At 33.5% G+C, this 15,816-nt stretch overlaps 2 protein-coding genes across 5 annotated transcripts; both read right to left on the bottom strand.

Annotated features, from left to right (window-relative positions):
* Positions 1-967: 967 nt before the first annotated feature.
* Positions 968-3,364, bottom strand: LOC137813032 (FKBP-like peptidyl-prolyl cis-trans isomerase family protein). Of its 2 annotated transcripts, XM_068615313.2 has the most exons (4): positions 2,905-3,328; positions 1,957-2,001; positions 1,497-1,875; positions 968-1,226 (listed from the first exon to the last, which is right to left on the bottom strand). In XM_068615313.2, the coding sequence occupies exons 1-3, from the start codon at positions 3,288-3,290 to the stop codon at positions 1,521-1,523; spliced, it is 786 nt and encodes a 261-aa protein (XP_068471414.2). In that variant the 5' UTR covers positions 3,291-3,328; the 3' UTR covers positions 968-1,226; positions 1,497-1,520. The 2 variants fall into 2 exon arrangements, with proteins under 2 accessions (XP_068471414.2, XP_090155453.1); XM_090299327.1 differs by lacking the exon at positions 968-1,226 and having other exon boundaries at positions 1,362-1,875; positions 2,905-3,364.
* Positions 3,365-3,935: 571 nt separating this feature from the next.
* Positions 3,936-12,905, bottom strand: LOC137813031 (putative serine/threonine-protein kinase SIS8). Of its 3 annotated transcripts, XM_068615311.2 has the most exons (14): positions 11,963-12,905; positions 11,476-11,865; positions 10,303-10,740; positions 9,971-10,074; positions 8,349-9,541; positions 8,200-8,240; positions 7,821-7,889; positions 7,388-7,488; positions 6,725-6,803; positions 6,520-6,618; positions 6,359-6,427; positions 6,042-6,091; positions 4,793-4,969; positions 3,936-4,431 (listed from the first exon to the last, which is right to left on the bottom strand). In XM_068615311.2, exons 2-14 carry the CDS (start codon positions 11,719-11,721, stop codon positions 4,299-4,301), a joined length of 2,799 nt encoding a protein of 932 aa, XP_068471412.1. In that variant the 5' UTR covers positions 11,722-11,865; positions 11,963-12,905; the 3' UTR covers positions 3,936-4,298. The 3 variants fall into 3 exon arrangements, with proteins under 3 accessions (XP_068471412.1, XP_068471411.1, XP_068471413.1); XM_068615310.2 differs by having other exon boundaries at positions 11,476-12,063; XM_068615312.2 differs by lacking the exon at positions 11,963-12,905 and having other exon boundaries at positions 10,303-10,759; positions 11,476-11,616.
* Between the last annotated feature and the right edge of the window lie 2,911 nt (positions 12,906-15,816).

Genomic DNA, 15,816 nt, shown 5'->3' with positions numbered 1-15,816 from the left:
TTTCCTATTTCTTTCTGATCATTTCGAATAAGATTTCCTGAAGATGTAAAGTTTTTAAACTTAAAATAAAACTTAGCAAACTTAGTATATATGATTTGCTATTAAATTATAATATAAAGTGTTTTGTATTATTAATATATGTTATTTTTCAAATAATAGAAATATTATTACAATAAAAAAAATATTTTAATAAAAAAACTATATAGTCATTTTTTAAAATAATTTAGATAAAAAATTGTAAACTTTTGTTTTAGTATTTTCTCCAAACATAAAATTAAGTGTTACTTTAAAAAAAATTAAAATTAAAAAAAAAAAAAACTTAAAAAGGATTCCCTTCCATTTATTTCACTAACTTAAGGAAAACTATTAATTTTTATGTTAGTCGCGCCACCATTTTTTTCAAATAGTAAAATTTAAATTTTTTTCCTTCATTCTATAGTTCTTTTCTACTAGAACATTTTTTTTCATCCAAGAGTAATATTAGAACATTACTTAATTAAAAAGTTGTTTTTAAATTAAGTCCATTAAAAAGTTATTTTCTTCCTGCACCTTCATATTTTCTTACCGCACTTTCATATACTTTCTTTTTTATTTCCATACTTCTTAAAATATCGAAATTAATCTATATTTTATTGATGTTTACTTTATTTCTAAAATCTAGAATTTAAAAACTTCCTGAATTAACAATCAAAATAACATTTGTGATATTTTGCATTTTAAATTTTTAGATTATATAATTTGAATTTGCTTCTCCCCATCTCCATTTTCCCTTTATGTAGAAAAACCAAAGAAATAAATAGTTCTTTATAAAAATTATAAATTATAAAATTTAAACATAAAAAACAAGCAATTTTCTTACAAAATCATATGATTTTTAATATTTATTTATCTGTAACTGTGTAATTTAACTTACAGATATAAATATCTAGAGGTCAAAAATTTTAAATCATTAAGAACAAAACGGATATTTTAAGTCAATGTTTTTGGTATAGATTTGAATTGACATGGTACACAGAGAATCAGCCAAAGTAACATATTGTTTTTAAGTTTTAGCTATGCATGAGTGAGTGTAAGGGTCCAATAGAAGAAAACTTTCTAACTCACCCTAATTCAAATTTCTCACAAGTTTCTGGTTTTTCTGTCTTAGCCTGACCCCGTACTGATATGTGAAAATTGATTTCTTTTGATTCTTCATTACAGCTGCCAATGCCATCAATGGACTTCTTCTAAACAAACAATAAAGATTCTTTCACACATCCAACAGTAACACATTTTCATTTCACAACTCTTTATAATAATATTTTAAATTAAATTACTGATAACTGTTGATACTATTGTTGCCTCTGGCCTCCAAAAGTCTGTTAGGAAAACTTGTTGATTATTGAAATGTATATTACCTTTCAATCCCATTGAAGAGAATGAGAAAACAAATGGATAATCTTATATGATACATTCATTATTGGATCAAGGAATTATGAACAATGATGAGGACTTACAAGAGGAAAATCTGCATTGAATCATTAAGCAGGAGCAATGGAGACTTTGTCCACCTCTACAATGTATTCAAGGGTTGCAAATGGAGGGATTTGCACACCAGTGCCTAAGTCAGCACCATTCTCTCTAAACCCCAATTGAGGAGGGACTATTACCTTCCTCTTGCCTCCTGCTTTCATAGTTTTTAGCACATATTCTATCCCTTCACACAGTCCCTTGCTATATGGCCTTGATCCCATCACTAGAGCCAATGGTTTCTTCTCCCCCTCAAATGTGTTCACAAACACTTCTCCATTGTCTTCAACTTTTCCCATAATATCAATCACAATCAGATCACCCTGTCTTGGTGAAGCGCCACCACCAACTTTCAATTCATAGTACCTGAATTCAAAGCATCAGAAAATGAGGCATATAACTGTATGAAATTACCTAGCTTATTATAGAGTGTAAAAGATAGTGAACCTTATGCCATTAGGCAGCACCACCTCTTCCACCTTCTCAACGTTCCTATGCAATGCAAGACAAGAACCTCATCAGTCATCCTTAAAGAACTAACTAATATATTAGAGAAGAGGGTCAATGTTGAAAACTCATCTTAATTGCAATGAGTTCTAACCTGCCTTAATTGGAACCTAGAGTTAGTGGTCTTCAAAAGGTCTACTCATAGAAGGGCTAGCCAATAGGACCAAGTAAAACCTAAGTAGTGTTTAGAGATATGACAAATGTAGTTCTTATAAGACTTTTTACTGTACAAACCCAAATCCTAGGAACTGTAAATTTTCTTGAAGAAGTGACCTCAGTAGAAGAAAAAAATATGCTTTTAGTAACTTTCAAACATTGCCGGAAAGTTATTGATAGATATGTAAGTGCATATTTAGATTTCAGTTGGGAGATAAAAACTACTTTCACTCTCAAAGAAATATTCTTTTCCTTCATGAATTGGAAGTCGAAATTGTGTATTTGAATGACATAAGTAATTTTCTAACTTTTATCATAGCCTAAGAGGCCTACTGGTGCCACCAAATGATATACTTTTGCCACATTTTGTGAGAGAACTTGTTACATTCATAACTGAGGTGTTCAGTGGATTTTAAAAAGAGAGTTGATATGTTGACAATTATGTACCGGATTACAACTCTAATGCATTACAACTGGAAAACAACTGGAAAGATAAACAATTTTCTATTAAAATTGAACAATTATAAAATTGTATTGATAAAATCACAGTTTGAAACTGTTTTGTTTCAATTTACAGTTATCAAACTAACATTTTTCTTTTGAAGAGTATATATATTTCAAGGTCATAAATTTCTGTAGGGGTTGAAGAAGTTTCCTAAGGATGAAGCAAAAAACTCTCTCTCTCAAACACACACTCACAGACACTTTTGTATAGAAACTTGGAACACGGACCTTGTATTTGCCTCTTGCTGAGACACCTCAAGACGAGTCTTGATTTGTTCTGAGATGACACCAAATGCAAGAAAACCAACCCATGCAAGACCAGCTCCTAGCCCAAACCGTCTAGTCAAGGAAGTGGCTATCCAATCTGTGGAATCAACCTTAGTGGATGAAGTGACTGGTTTGATGGGCTTCTGTTGCTTAGCTTCAGTGAACACTTGCACTGATTCCTCATTCAAGTTTGTTGTTCTTAGCTGTGGAGAGGAAGTTGGGGGCTGAGATTGTGGGGGAGGAGTTGGTGGAGGTGTTGGTGGTGGAGTCCCTGATGATGAAGAAATGTGATGAGTTCTGGCAAGGGGAAGGGAGAAAATGGGTGGGGAACCAAAGAAAGTAGCCATGTTGATGATGAAAGAAGGTTGGTTGGTTTAGATAGAAAAGGTAAAAAGAAATATCTCACAAGTCCCCACCTTATCCCTTACAACATTCATCTTAGCCTTTAGTTGCACACATGTCACAAATGATAACATAAACTATAAAACCTTAGCTGTTACGTATAAATTATGCAGACTTGATTCTCTGCTTTTGCAGTAAAACAAAGAATGACACGTTTCTTTCTTTCTTTCTTTCTGTGTTAAAGGGGAAAAAGGAAAAGTTTCCCTGCCAATGCCAACTATAGCTACATCATGCCACTCTCTCTTCCCAATGCATGTAATCTATATCTATCTATATATATTCATGTAATGTTACTTTCAGATACTTGCTCTATAAAGTCTGAGATAAATTTACTTTTGATCCTCAAATTTAAAACTAATCTTTTTATTCTACCATTAAAAACTTTATTTATATAATTAGCCATTACTAGTCGTTTGCATAATAATCTATTTTATCTTATCAATCAATATTAAATCACATGTTTGTTTCCTTTTTAAAGTATTATTAATTTTAATATAAAACATGATATTTCCTGTAACAGTATGCAAGTCCAAGAGAGAATTGCAAGAATCACAGAAAATTTAGCACATTTAACCAGTTAACATGGTCACTGATTACAGAAGCAAGCAACTTTCAATTATCGTTAATCCTTTCTTCTGTCCAAATTACAGATGCAATTTTCCATAACTATTTATGAACAACAAAATTTAGACACTGATTACAACATTTTCCAAAGAATTTTGTACAAACAAATGGTACAACCTGACACTTGCTGCACTGTGGATTACACAGAAAAGACAAGGAAATGGACGAAAACAAAGGAGAAGGAACTAGAGGGGTGGAAAGCTTGAATGAGAATGTAAGTTAGCTGAACCAATCACTTTTGTCAATCCCAAACGGTAAATACTCTACAATTTGCCCTCACATTTTTAGCAATAAAAGGAAAAACAAAATGTTAGTTGTATAATTGTCTCCTATCCTGCACGAAATTCAGCAACTCGTGATGACTGAGCACTTGATCTAGGCACTTGAGAAACAGTAATTGGCCTCTGCAATGGCTTCAGAGTAGCCATGATTTCAGCAAATGTGGGCCTCAACTTTGGATCTCTGCAATTCAGAAAAGTAGCATATCCGGTCATATTTCTTACTGTAGAAAACAAAAATATTCTTTCATTCAAACATGCAATGACTGATATATATTATTGCAAACTCGTATCTACAACCTTAAAAACATGTTTATGCCCTTTAAAAGATCACATTCAAAGAAAACACATAATCTCCAACTGTTTCACCATTTAAACTCAGAAATTCATCCTTACAGTTGGAGAATGTCAAACAATCTAAACAGAATGAGAAGAACAACTTCTCAGAGTGATATGCCACAATTCTATCTGGTTAAATAGAAGGGTATGACATATTTGAGTCACAGTTCAGAATGGAAGGACAAAATGATTGAAAGTACACTCACGTCTGCCAGCATTGTCTGATAATATCTGCAATGGCAGGGTCTACATCATCTGGAATGTCAAGACGGCGATGTTGGAAACCCACTGCACCGACAACTTGCATTGGATTCATTCCTCCCCAGGGTTGCTGCAAAGTAGAGAGCTCCCACAATATGACGCCATAGCTGAAAACGTCGCACCTAGAACATGAATAGCAACATGTCATCATAAAAGCATTGAGTTCTAAAAAGTGGCTGAGGCAATGAGAAAATTGGTTCGTGATAAAGACAATGATAGAACAGTGTTTAGTGCACAAGAAAAGAAAAACCTTGTTTTGATTTCCCTAAAACTGTAGATTGCAGAGGATTCAGCAAGTTAACCAAGCTTATTTTTTGTTGATAAAAGAATAATCTTTAATTACAAAGAGAAAAAAGGGATTATCACAGTCCTCCTGGGGAAAAAATGTGGAAGGTTAGCATCAAGAACCAACTCTCCCAAAAGCTTTAGTTGTTAGGTGCAAGCCCATGAATGTTCTTATCAATATATCACTTCAGAAAAATAAAAAGAGAATTGGACCACATTGGAGATTTATGATCAATAGTTTCTTCATTTTCCTTTTCTTCCTCGTTACTACGAGCAAGATGTAGCATCCAAGATCAACTGATGCTTCTATTTCCCCATGATTGGCATTGATCAAATTATAGAAGACAAACATGTGATATCCAATCATGAAACTCAGACTGTCCAATACCCTATCCTGATTTATTGCTCCAAACTTAGATATATTCTTCCTCAGTTTAAAGTCTTAAAAACCATAGCTTCTGAACTGAACATTGTAGAACCTTACATATAGCATCTGTAGTTATATATCCAACTTTTTAATTACCAAGTATGACATGTAGTTTGTTCTTGTTTGGTATACCTGGCTTGCTTGGGATGGTTTAAATTGTAGCAAATAATAAATTTTCCAAAAGCTCTTTCAGAAAGCTAACAAACATGAGCAATTATTTCTTCAAATAAGCTGAATCAAACGTGCACTTAATATAAATTCATAAATTTAGCTACTGATATTTAGAATAGGCTAAAAGAATCAGTTTGTCCTGCCTACTTGTTAAACTAATGAAATCTACATAAATATTTGCATGCACAATATGCTAGTCATACATTTGTGGCAATGTTAAATAGAGGAAGAGTGGTCAGATTGGAAGGGTTTTCACAACACCTTTGTGTCCTTAAAGCAAAACAACGACTACCAAGAATAATAGAGCTTACTTTTCATCTGAAAGTTCATTTCTCAACACTTCTGGAGCCATCCATTCAGCCTGAAACATATATTATACACATGAGTATTTTCTTGTATATCCAATTCCAATGAGTTCTACTGGGCCGTCTTTCATCATTGCAGATAAAAGAATGATGATGCAAGAAAATGGATGTCATAAACAATGCCAAAATTATTAGTTAAAAGATATACGAAGTGTCTTTAATTTGTGTTCGAACATATGTTCATTAGCATGATATTATTTAACAAAGGGGGCAGATTTTATAACAGCTAGTGGTCAAAGGAAATAAAAATTATGATAGCTTACTGTTCCTGCAGTTGATCTGGAAGAAAGGAAGGTGCTATGCTTCATTCGTGATAAGCCAAAATCACATACCTATTCAACAGCAAAAAAGTGATAGCCTATCAACAAATAAAGTCACTCACAACACTATAAGGAACATAAATCACAAGATTCATTATAATAACCTTTACAACCCAGTTTTTGTCAACAAGAAGATTTGGGGACTTCAAATCACGATGCACTATCACTGGAGTACTGCTGTGCAGATAGTTCATTCCTCGGGCCTGAATAATCAAAAGAGAACAAGGTTATATATCATGAGATCTCTGGTTGTTACAGCAATAATTTACTTAGTGAAACTGCATTCACTTAAAGACAACAAGATCCTACAGCATCAAGGGCCATCCGCAACCGCCTCCGCTCATCTAATTGATTGTTAGGTCGGTGAATTAATCTATACAAACTCCCTCTGCAAAAGATTATCAACATATCAGTACTCAAAGAATCAAACTCAGAAAGACATTAATCAACTATAATAAATACCCTTGAGTATGGTTATCTATAATTTCTGACTTCTTACATCACTAGCCTAACAAACATCAGCATAAGTTGGCTTTGAATTAGTAACATGTAAATGGTACATTTGCAAATACACGCCTACAGTTTCAGTTCACAGCATTCATATATTATTAGAAAATGGTATTGAACACAGTCACAAATAGTTTTATGAAAAGGATACACTGAATGCATTCAAAAGTGTTTCTATTTTGTATATGTAATCAAGGAGTCATTAAGATAGAAGAGAGAGGTCCAAATGCTATTATACTATCCAATAAGGATTTTCTCCTTACTGCACATGCCACATCATTCGCTAAAGTAATTTACAAAGTATTTTTGGAAGATGTAGCATTACTCTTGTCTCATAGAACAGTTACAATTATTTGTCTATTTAATTGATTAAGCTGGTAGTGCAAGCAAATATCAACTTCTAAAAAATTGCAAATCCACAATATCAGTCTCATTAAGCTCAGGAAATGAAGAAATTCAAGTTACCTAGGAAGAAATTCAGAAACAATTGAAAGATTTGGAGGCCGAGTTACTGCTCCCATGAAGAGAACAACATTTGGATGCCTCAGTCTTTTCATTATTTGGACCTATTGCAATTTACATAAATTAAACAATCACCTCCATCATTGAACAGGGAACCATATAAAGATGTAAATGAGATGGTGGGACAACAAAAACAACCAATATTACATAATACCTGAAGAATTGACGAAAAAATTACTTCACATCAAATTTTGAATTGGTAAATCTTAAATTAGAAATATTAAAGAAACGACTAAATTAAACTATGTTCCATTTGATCCACTTATCTCACTAAAACTCTAAAGCCTCTATTGACCAGACCAAGCTATAATATTTACTCTCAATGGAATCATTAATCATAAATAAGTAAAAAAACCTTAGGTAGCAATGGCCTTACCTCACTTTTGAACTCTTCAAGTAATTCACCAGAGATATCCTGATATAAGAACTTTTTTACTGCAACTTCCTATAAAGAAAAGAGAGGGAACATACTGTAAATATATATATAAAAAATATAATCTGCAATGTAAAAGGATTATATATATATATATTGACAAGTGGCAACATCAATGAGGTAGGCAATACAGCAACAAAATTACATTTTATAAACTGTTGTACTTGTATGTACAGAGGTGCAATTGCAGTAGTGAAGGCTTAAAAGGTTCACATTTTATTGCAAACAATAATGACTAAATGAATAATAAAAGAAAGATGAAAAACCTATGTGGTACGCTAAATAATACAATTGATAAGGTTCATGATGGTATGATACTCACAGTTCCGTGCCATTCACCACGGTAAACTTCCCCATATGATCCTGCATGTGAAACACAAGCCACACAGTTGCAAATTGAGATTTTTCTACAGAACAAGGACAACAAACAGAAAAATGTACAAGTGATATAGAACAATGCACAATTAATACCTAGTCCAATACGCTCTCCCATTTTGATTTCCTCCCATGGAATGTCATACTCGGCAACCTCGTCCAGTGCAGAATCAGATTTTGTGCTGTCATTACTTACAGATCTATCAGATTTTCTCTCACCTTCTGAGTTTTCTCCTAAAGCATTAGGCTCTCCATCACCACTACCCTTTGACTCAGAACCACCACCCTCTGTATCCCCATCACTTCGACTGCCCTGCTCATACTTACTGACAGCAGCAGTAGTTGCTACAACAGCTGCAGCAGTAGCAGTAGCAGCTGCTGCTACAGGAATCTCGAGATTTGAGTCAGTGTTTGATTTTGTCACAGCAACTACCATAGAAGATGCAACAACAGCCGCAGCAGCAGCTGCAGCCGCTGCCACTGGGACATTCTTCCCATACTTTACCCGAGCTGCTTCTGCCTGAGATGGTATGCCATGTCCAGCAGTTTCCCCTGTATCAAGAGAAAGACCAATTCCTAAGCCATCTACAGGCCTAGAATCCAGAGGACTGCCAGGAGTTGATTTGCGAAGAATTTTGAGGTAAGGCAAAGGAGGCAAAAATCGAGCAGGAACTAGGCTGTCATCAGTCTTAATTTCTTGCTCCACACTTGCTTGTTTATTTTCATCTTTTTGTTCAGTTAGAAAATTGGTACCAGTTGAAGTACCTAACTGCCCATGATACATTTCAGAAAATAAGTTAGGAGGTGCAACAACACCACTTTCAAGTAAAACATCATGAAGTTTTTGAGCCAAGTTAGGATTCTCCTTAGCAGCATCAATCATGTATTGAGAAACATCTTTGACTTTCATTCTACGTGCTGCAGGGGAACTGATGCCTTCAGTCCAAGAAGGAGATCTTCCATGCATGTATGAATAGTTAGGTCTGCTGGAAGATTCCTTCACTCTGATCTTCTCTGCATAGGGGGTATTTTTGGATTCAATTGATGGTTTCTTTAAATATTCCTTAACTGCAGCAAGGCCACTCACACCGGATTCTTTCCCTCCACAGTCTGAAGTTTCTTCAGATGAACTTCCAACCCCGCTACTGAATGATGCTACATTGGACGAATCTAGCTCTCTTGATGAAGGACTGGCCACAGAGGAAGATCCATCGCATTCAATGTGTGATCCAGTAGCATCAGATGGAATAAGTGCTCCAGGAGCTGCCATTAGGTCCACAATGTACTCCCTGAAATTCATATCAGTCATAACTTGCAGATACATGTTAACAAGGGTTTGCAACTTCTACTTAAGAAAGTTAAAGAAAGAATGAGAGAACATTCAGCTCTAGGCAATATTAAATGATTTATTGAAAACCTGACAAACAAAAGAGACTAGTAAACAGTATTAGTAATAGTAATATAACACGTTTTCAAGTTAGGAACAGACAATACTTGAGGTGTCAGCCTAACTGAGATGTCAAGTTGCAAAGTGATGCCTAACATGAAAGCTTTTATATAAAAAAAAGTTAAGAACAGACAAAGGAAGCATTAATAACCAAGATTTCCTGCGTATTCTACTGAAATTTAGCATTACACACATAAAACAGGTACAACTATTGTACATGAGTATAAAAATCTTGTTTCAATGACCATGGATAGATATTAATGGTGCTTACCTTCCATCATCAATCTTGACAAAGTTCATTGCCACATCATCGGAACCCATATACTGCAGTCCTTTCACTAATCGACATGGAATGCCCAAACTGTCAGCTAAAACCTACATATAATGTTGGAGAACCCTCTTACTAAGATTTAATACAGATAAATATAACTTTATTAGATGAATGATGAGAATTTCCAGAAGAGTATAACAAAAATCTCATAGCAAATAGGGGTCCTACCTGCTCATTGAAATGATATTGTTTATATTAAATCTAACCATAATTAGTGCCAAACCATTCTTCATTGAAATGTAAACCAGAAAGAAGAATATTGGGAAAAGTACCTTAAATAACAATGCGCGATGCCGAGCCAATCCAATGGTGAGCGAACCAAGTGGCAAAACCATGCTGCCAAGGGTTGCTTTTAGACTGTAACTAAGACTCTTCCAGGCTCTGGACATGCTTTCAGGATCCTTCACTGATCCACCCATATAGTCAGCCACCATTATTGCAAGCTTGCGTACCAAATTACTATTTAAAACTACTTCAAAATCTTTTCCTGAATTGGCAGCCATCTTCATGGCTTCTTGTTCAAGTTTCAACAAGTTGGAATCACCAGCCCTATTGACCAAGACTGCTTCCCATGTCACATCATCTGAGGTCGGTTTTCCTTGCAGATCTACAAGAGAAGGCATTCTTGCAGACGTTGACTCAGTCAAGATCCCATACAGATCATAGAAACCATCTGAGATCTTGTCATCATAACCAAGAGCATTGTAATTCTGTGAAGCACGGATAAATCTACGATATGAGATAAGTCAGAAAGGAATATAAAGTAGGACATATTACAGTTAAGTAATTTACAGAAAGAAGTTAGCTTTCACCAGTTCATGCATCAACATCCTGATCAATTCAGCATCATTAACTCTAAATTTACTTTCCCAAGATGTCAACAAACTATTACTATTATAAATCGTTTGATGTCCTGGAAGTATGTGGTATAAGTCCAAATTGAAAGATCTTAATGCACCTCAGGCACAACTTCAGCATCCTCTTTCAATATATATGACATGGTAGAAATCGTAGCCATTATGAAACTCCAACTTCTAAGAGCAAATATGCTTAGTGATATAGGAAGTTCCAGCCCTACAGCACTGTTCAGAGTGCTATTGATAAATTTAATGATGGCAAAATTCTACCAACAATCATGAGTTGTTATCTTTGTCATTTCACACAGATAAGAAAGTTTAAAGACAAAAAAACAAGTGAGGTCAAATGCAATATAAAGAGTCACAGATCCTTTGCTTTCAAAATCCGCCCCCTCCCTTTCTTCAGGCTTTACACGTATTACAATTCCATGATTCAAGTTATGAAAATGAAGCAATCAGAAGTTCTTTAAAGCTTTGCATTTCTCTGTTTATGATAGATTATACTTTTGCTCTGGTGGCACCCTCATAAGCATAACTAGAAGAATGTGACATCAACCTTTAAGTCAATGGCCTAACAAAATGACTTACCCAGTACCGGTAGGCCACAACTTCAGCTGGTGTATTATCAGGGTCACAAGATCCCAAACTGATCTGCTTAACAGCTTCAATCTGCACAGCCTCAGGATCCTCTTTTGCACTCAGCTCCAAAGCCAATTGTATCTGATATTCCTCTTCCACTTCAGGATCTCTAGACGTGCTGGACTCCGAATCACGCCTTGCTGAATCAGACACAACATCCAAACCACCACTGCTCACTGAATCAGAAGGGTCCATTCTTTCTCCTCTGGCCAGGTTGGGAGATGGAGGACTGGGACTCTGCCTATTAGAAACTGAATGCAACCAATTGGATAGCTTCTTAGGGGCAGTGGATGAAGATGAGCCATCACTGGACTTGGTGCTCTTCGATGAAGTAGCCCCCTGTGGATCATCCGATTGGTTAGACATGATATGAAGCTTCTTAAGAATGTTCTTCATATCTATTCTCTAGAGTACTAAATGCTAAAGAAGTGGAAACCTCTCCATTTTGTTCTTTGACCAAGCATGAATCTCTCGACTCCAAGTATGGTCTTCGGTATCTAGAAAACCATTCAAAGAACCCCTTTTTTGCAAACAGCTCCCGAACCAAGACAATCAAATCCAAAACAGTCGCAAGCAACAGGCCTTGCAAGCTTCCGAGCGAGGCGATCCAGATGGTTGAATTGAACTGGAGCAGTCTCCTATTCAGCAGACAAGACTGAAATATTCCAAAAGAAACACAAACAGATGTTTGATACCATTCACCACCTTTAGGAAGCAGGGAAACCAAAATCACTTAGCCCCCATATGGAGAAAGAATGGATCTTTGTTTCTGTTTGTGGAAGGAATAAGAGCACAAAAATGGAAGAGACAAGAGAGTTGTGAAGACAACATTAAAGGGCAGAGGCTAAGACAGCAGAGACTAGGAGCAAGTGGGAGATGGTAGGGGCCACAAAGCATGACCCACTTGAGAAAATAGAGGGTCACAGGCACTTCCCAGTCCCAGAGAGAAAATTAAAGGGGAACTTGGTGGTGGGACTGGAAAACACACACAAAAAAACTTAGCTTTCTCTTTCTTCTTCCTCCTCCTCCTCCTTATCTCTATATGTTTTTTGTGTTTAGTGGAGTCCCATATGAAAGTAGTGGTGGTGGTGTTATGAGTTTGGTGATTGTGGTGAAGTGGTGTGAATTTGGCATAGAGAATGAAGAAGTTGGTTGCTTTGAGTCTTCAAGTTTTGCTATTTGAAGGAAACCCAATGTTTGTCCTTAGTGATATGCAAGTATAGGACAAAGGGCATTTCATTGAAGTGGAGAAGTTGCAAAAAAAACTCACTTTCATTTCATGTGCATCTCATCTCATCTCTTCTCTTCTCTTGTACTACTTGAGTAGCCCGCACTCTGCTCCCACCTTTTCAATGCTCTATTCAATTCTCTCCTCTTCTATGCTACTCGCGGATAACGGTACCCATTATTACCCCTTTCTTCTTTTCCTTTTTCAACCAAATCTACTGTGTCCTACACTCCTAGTGCTTCCTACACACTCAAATCTTGCATCCCACCATTCTCCATAATTTATATATATACAAACACTTGGTGGACAATCTACTAGACTTCGTACTACAACACTTCACCTTTTCCTCTTAGCCTCCACCATTATTCTTTACTTTTCCACAATTTCATTTCTCATTTCTCTTTATTATTTCTTCCTCTTTCAAATCTTATTCAATCACTCTTAAAAATATACTTATTACTGTAGTTACCTGAAATCAATTAATCAAAGAGAAGAACTGTCTTCACTGTTTAGTTTTGGTTGGTGGATAGAGATGTTGACTATTTGGTTTGATTGAGTTTTCAAAAAAATGGTTTCATTCATAAAAAGTTAGTTTAATCTGATTGAAACAGTTTGAATTATAATTCACTGTAAAACCCTAAAATTATATCATAGTCTTAATGAAAGTTAACTTAAAAATATAATTATCACAATCTTAATTAGTATATTAATTCTATGCTACATGGACACCGTCACATAAATGTGTATAATCTCTAAAATGTAGGATAAGAGGAGACTTGTAGTAAAAAAATGTTTTTTATGATTAATTCAAAAGGATTTGTTTTTTATTTTTATAATTATAATAAAATTTTATAAAATTAATGTATTTCTCTTTTTTAAAATTACGTTAGAATCGTATTAGAATTGTCATAAATTCAACAAATATTTTTTTGAATTTGACACTTCACCAATACATGTCGTATAAGTGTTAAGCAAGTGTCGATGTCCGATACGTGTATCGGACACGAACACACTATTTAAGAGACGTGTATGAGCCATAAATTCTTTGTGTGTCTAATTATTCAACCGAGTTATACATTACTTTCAAAATAAAACAATGTATTTGATTAAATTAATTTTGAAATTAGATGTGAAACTGAATTTAGTTAAATAAAATATATTTTTGAAAAAATAGATAGAATGGAATGGGTTTATTATAAATAAATAAAAAAATAGATTAAAGAAAAGGAAGGAAAAGTGAAAGAAAAAGGTGACGTGAGGTATTACTTTGCTATAGAACATTTATTGCAGTTTTATTATTGACCACAAATTTTATTGGCCACAAATTTCTGATGCATAGCCCCAAAGTCGTTGCCCATGAAGGACAGTGACTTATCACTAAATCATAACGGCTGTTTATATTTATTAAAAATCAAACTATTCAATTAAAATATATAAGCCTTTACTATATAATATATTTAATTTTTTTGTGTTCTCGAAACTATTTTAATTTTTAACAAATATTTTTAAGACGCTCACTAATAAAAGTTATTGTATACAAGATGAAGAATAATGTTTAAAAGAAAATCAAATATATAAAGAATCACGGTTTAAAATAATTGTTAGAGAAAAAATATTTTATTAATGACAAAGGTCGTATAAAATGAAGATATAAAATATTAATGACATCACATTCAGGTGAGGAAAATAAAAATCTCATTTTCTAAATTGTGTATATGCTTTAATTTGTAATATTTAAATAGAAAAATCGATCTTTATAAAACGATGTATTGTAGAATAAAATTTACATTATGAAAATAACTAAAAAAATCAAAAATTAAAATTGTAGAATCTTAAATATATCTTGTCAATATCTGTTAACATCCTTACAAATTTATAAAAGTTAAAAAATTGTTTATTTTTGAATATGTAATAGTTTTATATTATTTAACAGTTGAAATTAAAAGGATTTATATATATTTATCTTCTTTAACATTCCAAAAAATCTTTCAAATATAAAATTCAGAATATGAAAGTAGATAATCCCTTGTATAGGAAGATTAATTCTAACAATATTATTTATAGACGAAAAAGATAAAGACATTTCATTGTATATAAATGAGTATAAATCCTCAATGAACCGGTTCTATGAAGTTTAGTTAGACTTAAAATTAAATTTGTATAATAAATTTTGATTAAAAAAATGTGAATAAGCAGTTAATGGTAGCAAAAGCACGTTTGCAAAATCTTAGAAGGTTGAAAAGTAATTAAGGGTGGAAAGTGGGTGATGGTGACTTGAAAACAATAATACACGTGTGATTCTGTCCTTCTCAAGGTGCCCTAATTAACAGGGATATTACTATTATTAGGGAACTTCTCATCCTTCTGTCACACTATTTTTTTAAATATACAATCCAACTAATTTTATTTTTTTTTAATTCTTTAAATGTCACTTTTTGCCACGTTTTCCCTGAATTTTAAGCCAAAAAAATTGGTGGTAATTTATTTTTCTTGTAAGTTTTCACATTAAAAGGTTTTTATTAACAACTTTTGGAAAATAAATATGATAAGAAAGCATTTAAAAATGCTTTTTATAGATTAAGAAAGCTAAGTATTGATTGATTTAAGTATCATTTAAGTTGTAATCAGTTTTTTAATAGATTGGTAGAGTATATTTTATCTTTATTTTATTAAGTTTTGTGATTTAATTTTATTAGAACCATTATAGTGTAGTTAGTGTTTTATTTATATAGGACTTGGATATTATATAATATTATATGTTATCGGATTCAACAATTGTTTATGTCGCTTTTACTTTGTTTTTCTTATTTTTGTATTATTTTTTAGTATTCTGTTTGAACTGTAAAAATGTTTTTTTGACAATCAATTGAATTTTATGTATTAGAATGGATATATATTGATAAAATATATTTTATTTATAGTGTTAAAGTTGACTATTTTGTTTATGGACAATATCTAATACATGTATTTGCTAAAATAACATAACATGTTTATCAAATTTATCATATATTTTTTTTACTTTTTATTAATGTAATCAATTTATCTGGTCAATAAACTCACAA

The sequence above is a fragment of the Phaseolus vulgaris genome, chromosome 2 (genome assembly GCF_051622355.1).
Source record: "Phaseolus vulgaris cultivar YP4 chromosome 2, ASM5162235v1, whole genome shotgun sequence".
In the NCBI taxonomy this organism is placed as follows: Eukaryota; Viridiplantae; Streptophyta; class Magnoliopsida; order Fabales; family Fabaceae; genus Phaseolus; species Phaseolus vulgaris.
This window is presented reverse-complemented; position numbering and strand designations above follow the sequence as displayed.

What these genes read in the sequence shown, in the direction of transcription:
- LOC137813032 (XM_090299327.1), bottom strand. Translation starts at nt 3,290, where the DNA reads ATGGCTACTTTCTTTGGTTCCCCACCCATTTTCTCCCTTCCCCTTGCC. An exon ending in CAGCAAGAGGCAAATACAAG is followed by an intron (nt 2,002 to 2,904) that starts GTCCGTGTTCCA and finishes TGCATTGCATAG; the next exon opens with GAACGTTGAGAAGGTGGAAG. An exon ending in GTGCTGCCTAATGGCATAAG is followed by an intron (nt 1,876 to 1,956) that starts GTTCACTATCTT and finishes CTTTGAATTCAG; the next exon opens with GTACTATGAATTGAAAGTTG.
- LOC137813031 (XM_068615310.2), bottom strand. Translation starts at nt 11,922, where the DNA reads ATGAAGAACATTCTTAAGAAGCTTCATATCATGTCTAACCAATCGGAT. An exon ending in TGCGGATGGCCCTTGATGCT is followed by an intron (nt 6,619 to 6,724) that starts GTAGGATCTTGT and finishes TTGATTATTCAG; the next exon opens with GCCCGAGGAATGAACTATCT. An exon ending in ATCAGACAATGCTGGCAGAC is followed by an intron (nt 4,432 to 4,792) that starts GTGAGTGTACTT and finishes TCTGAATTGCAG; the next exon opens with AGATCCAAAGTTGAGGCCCA.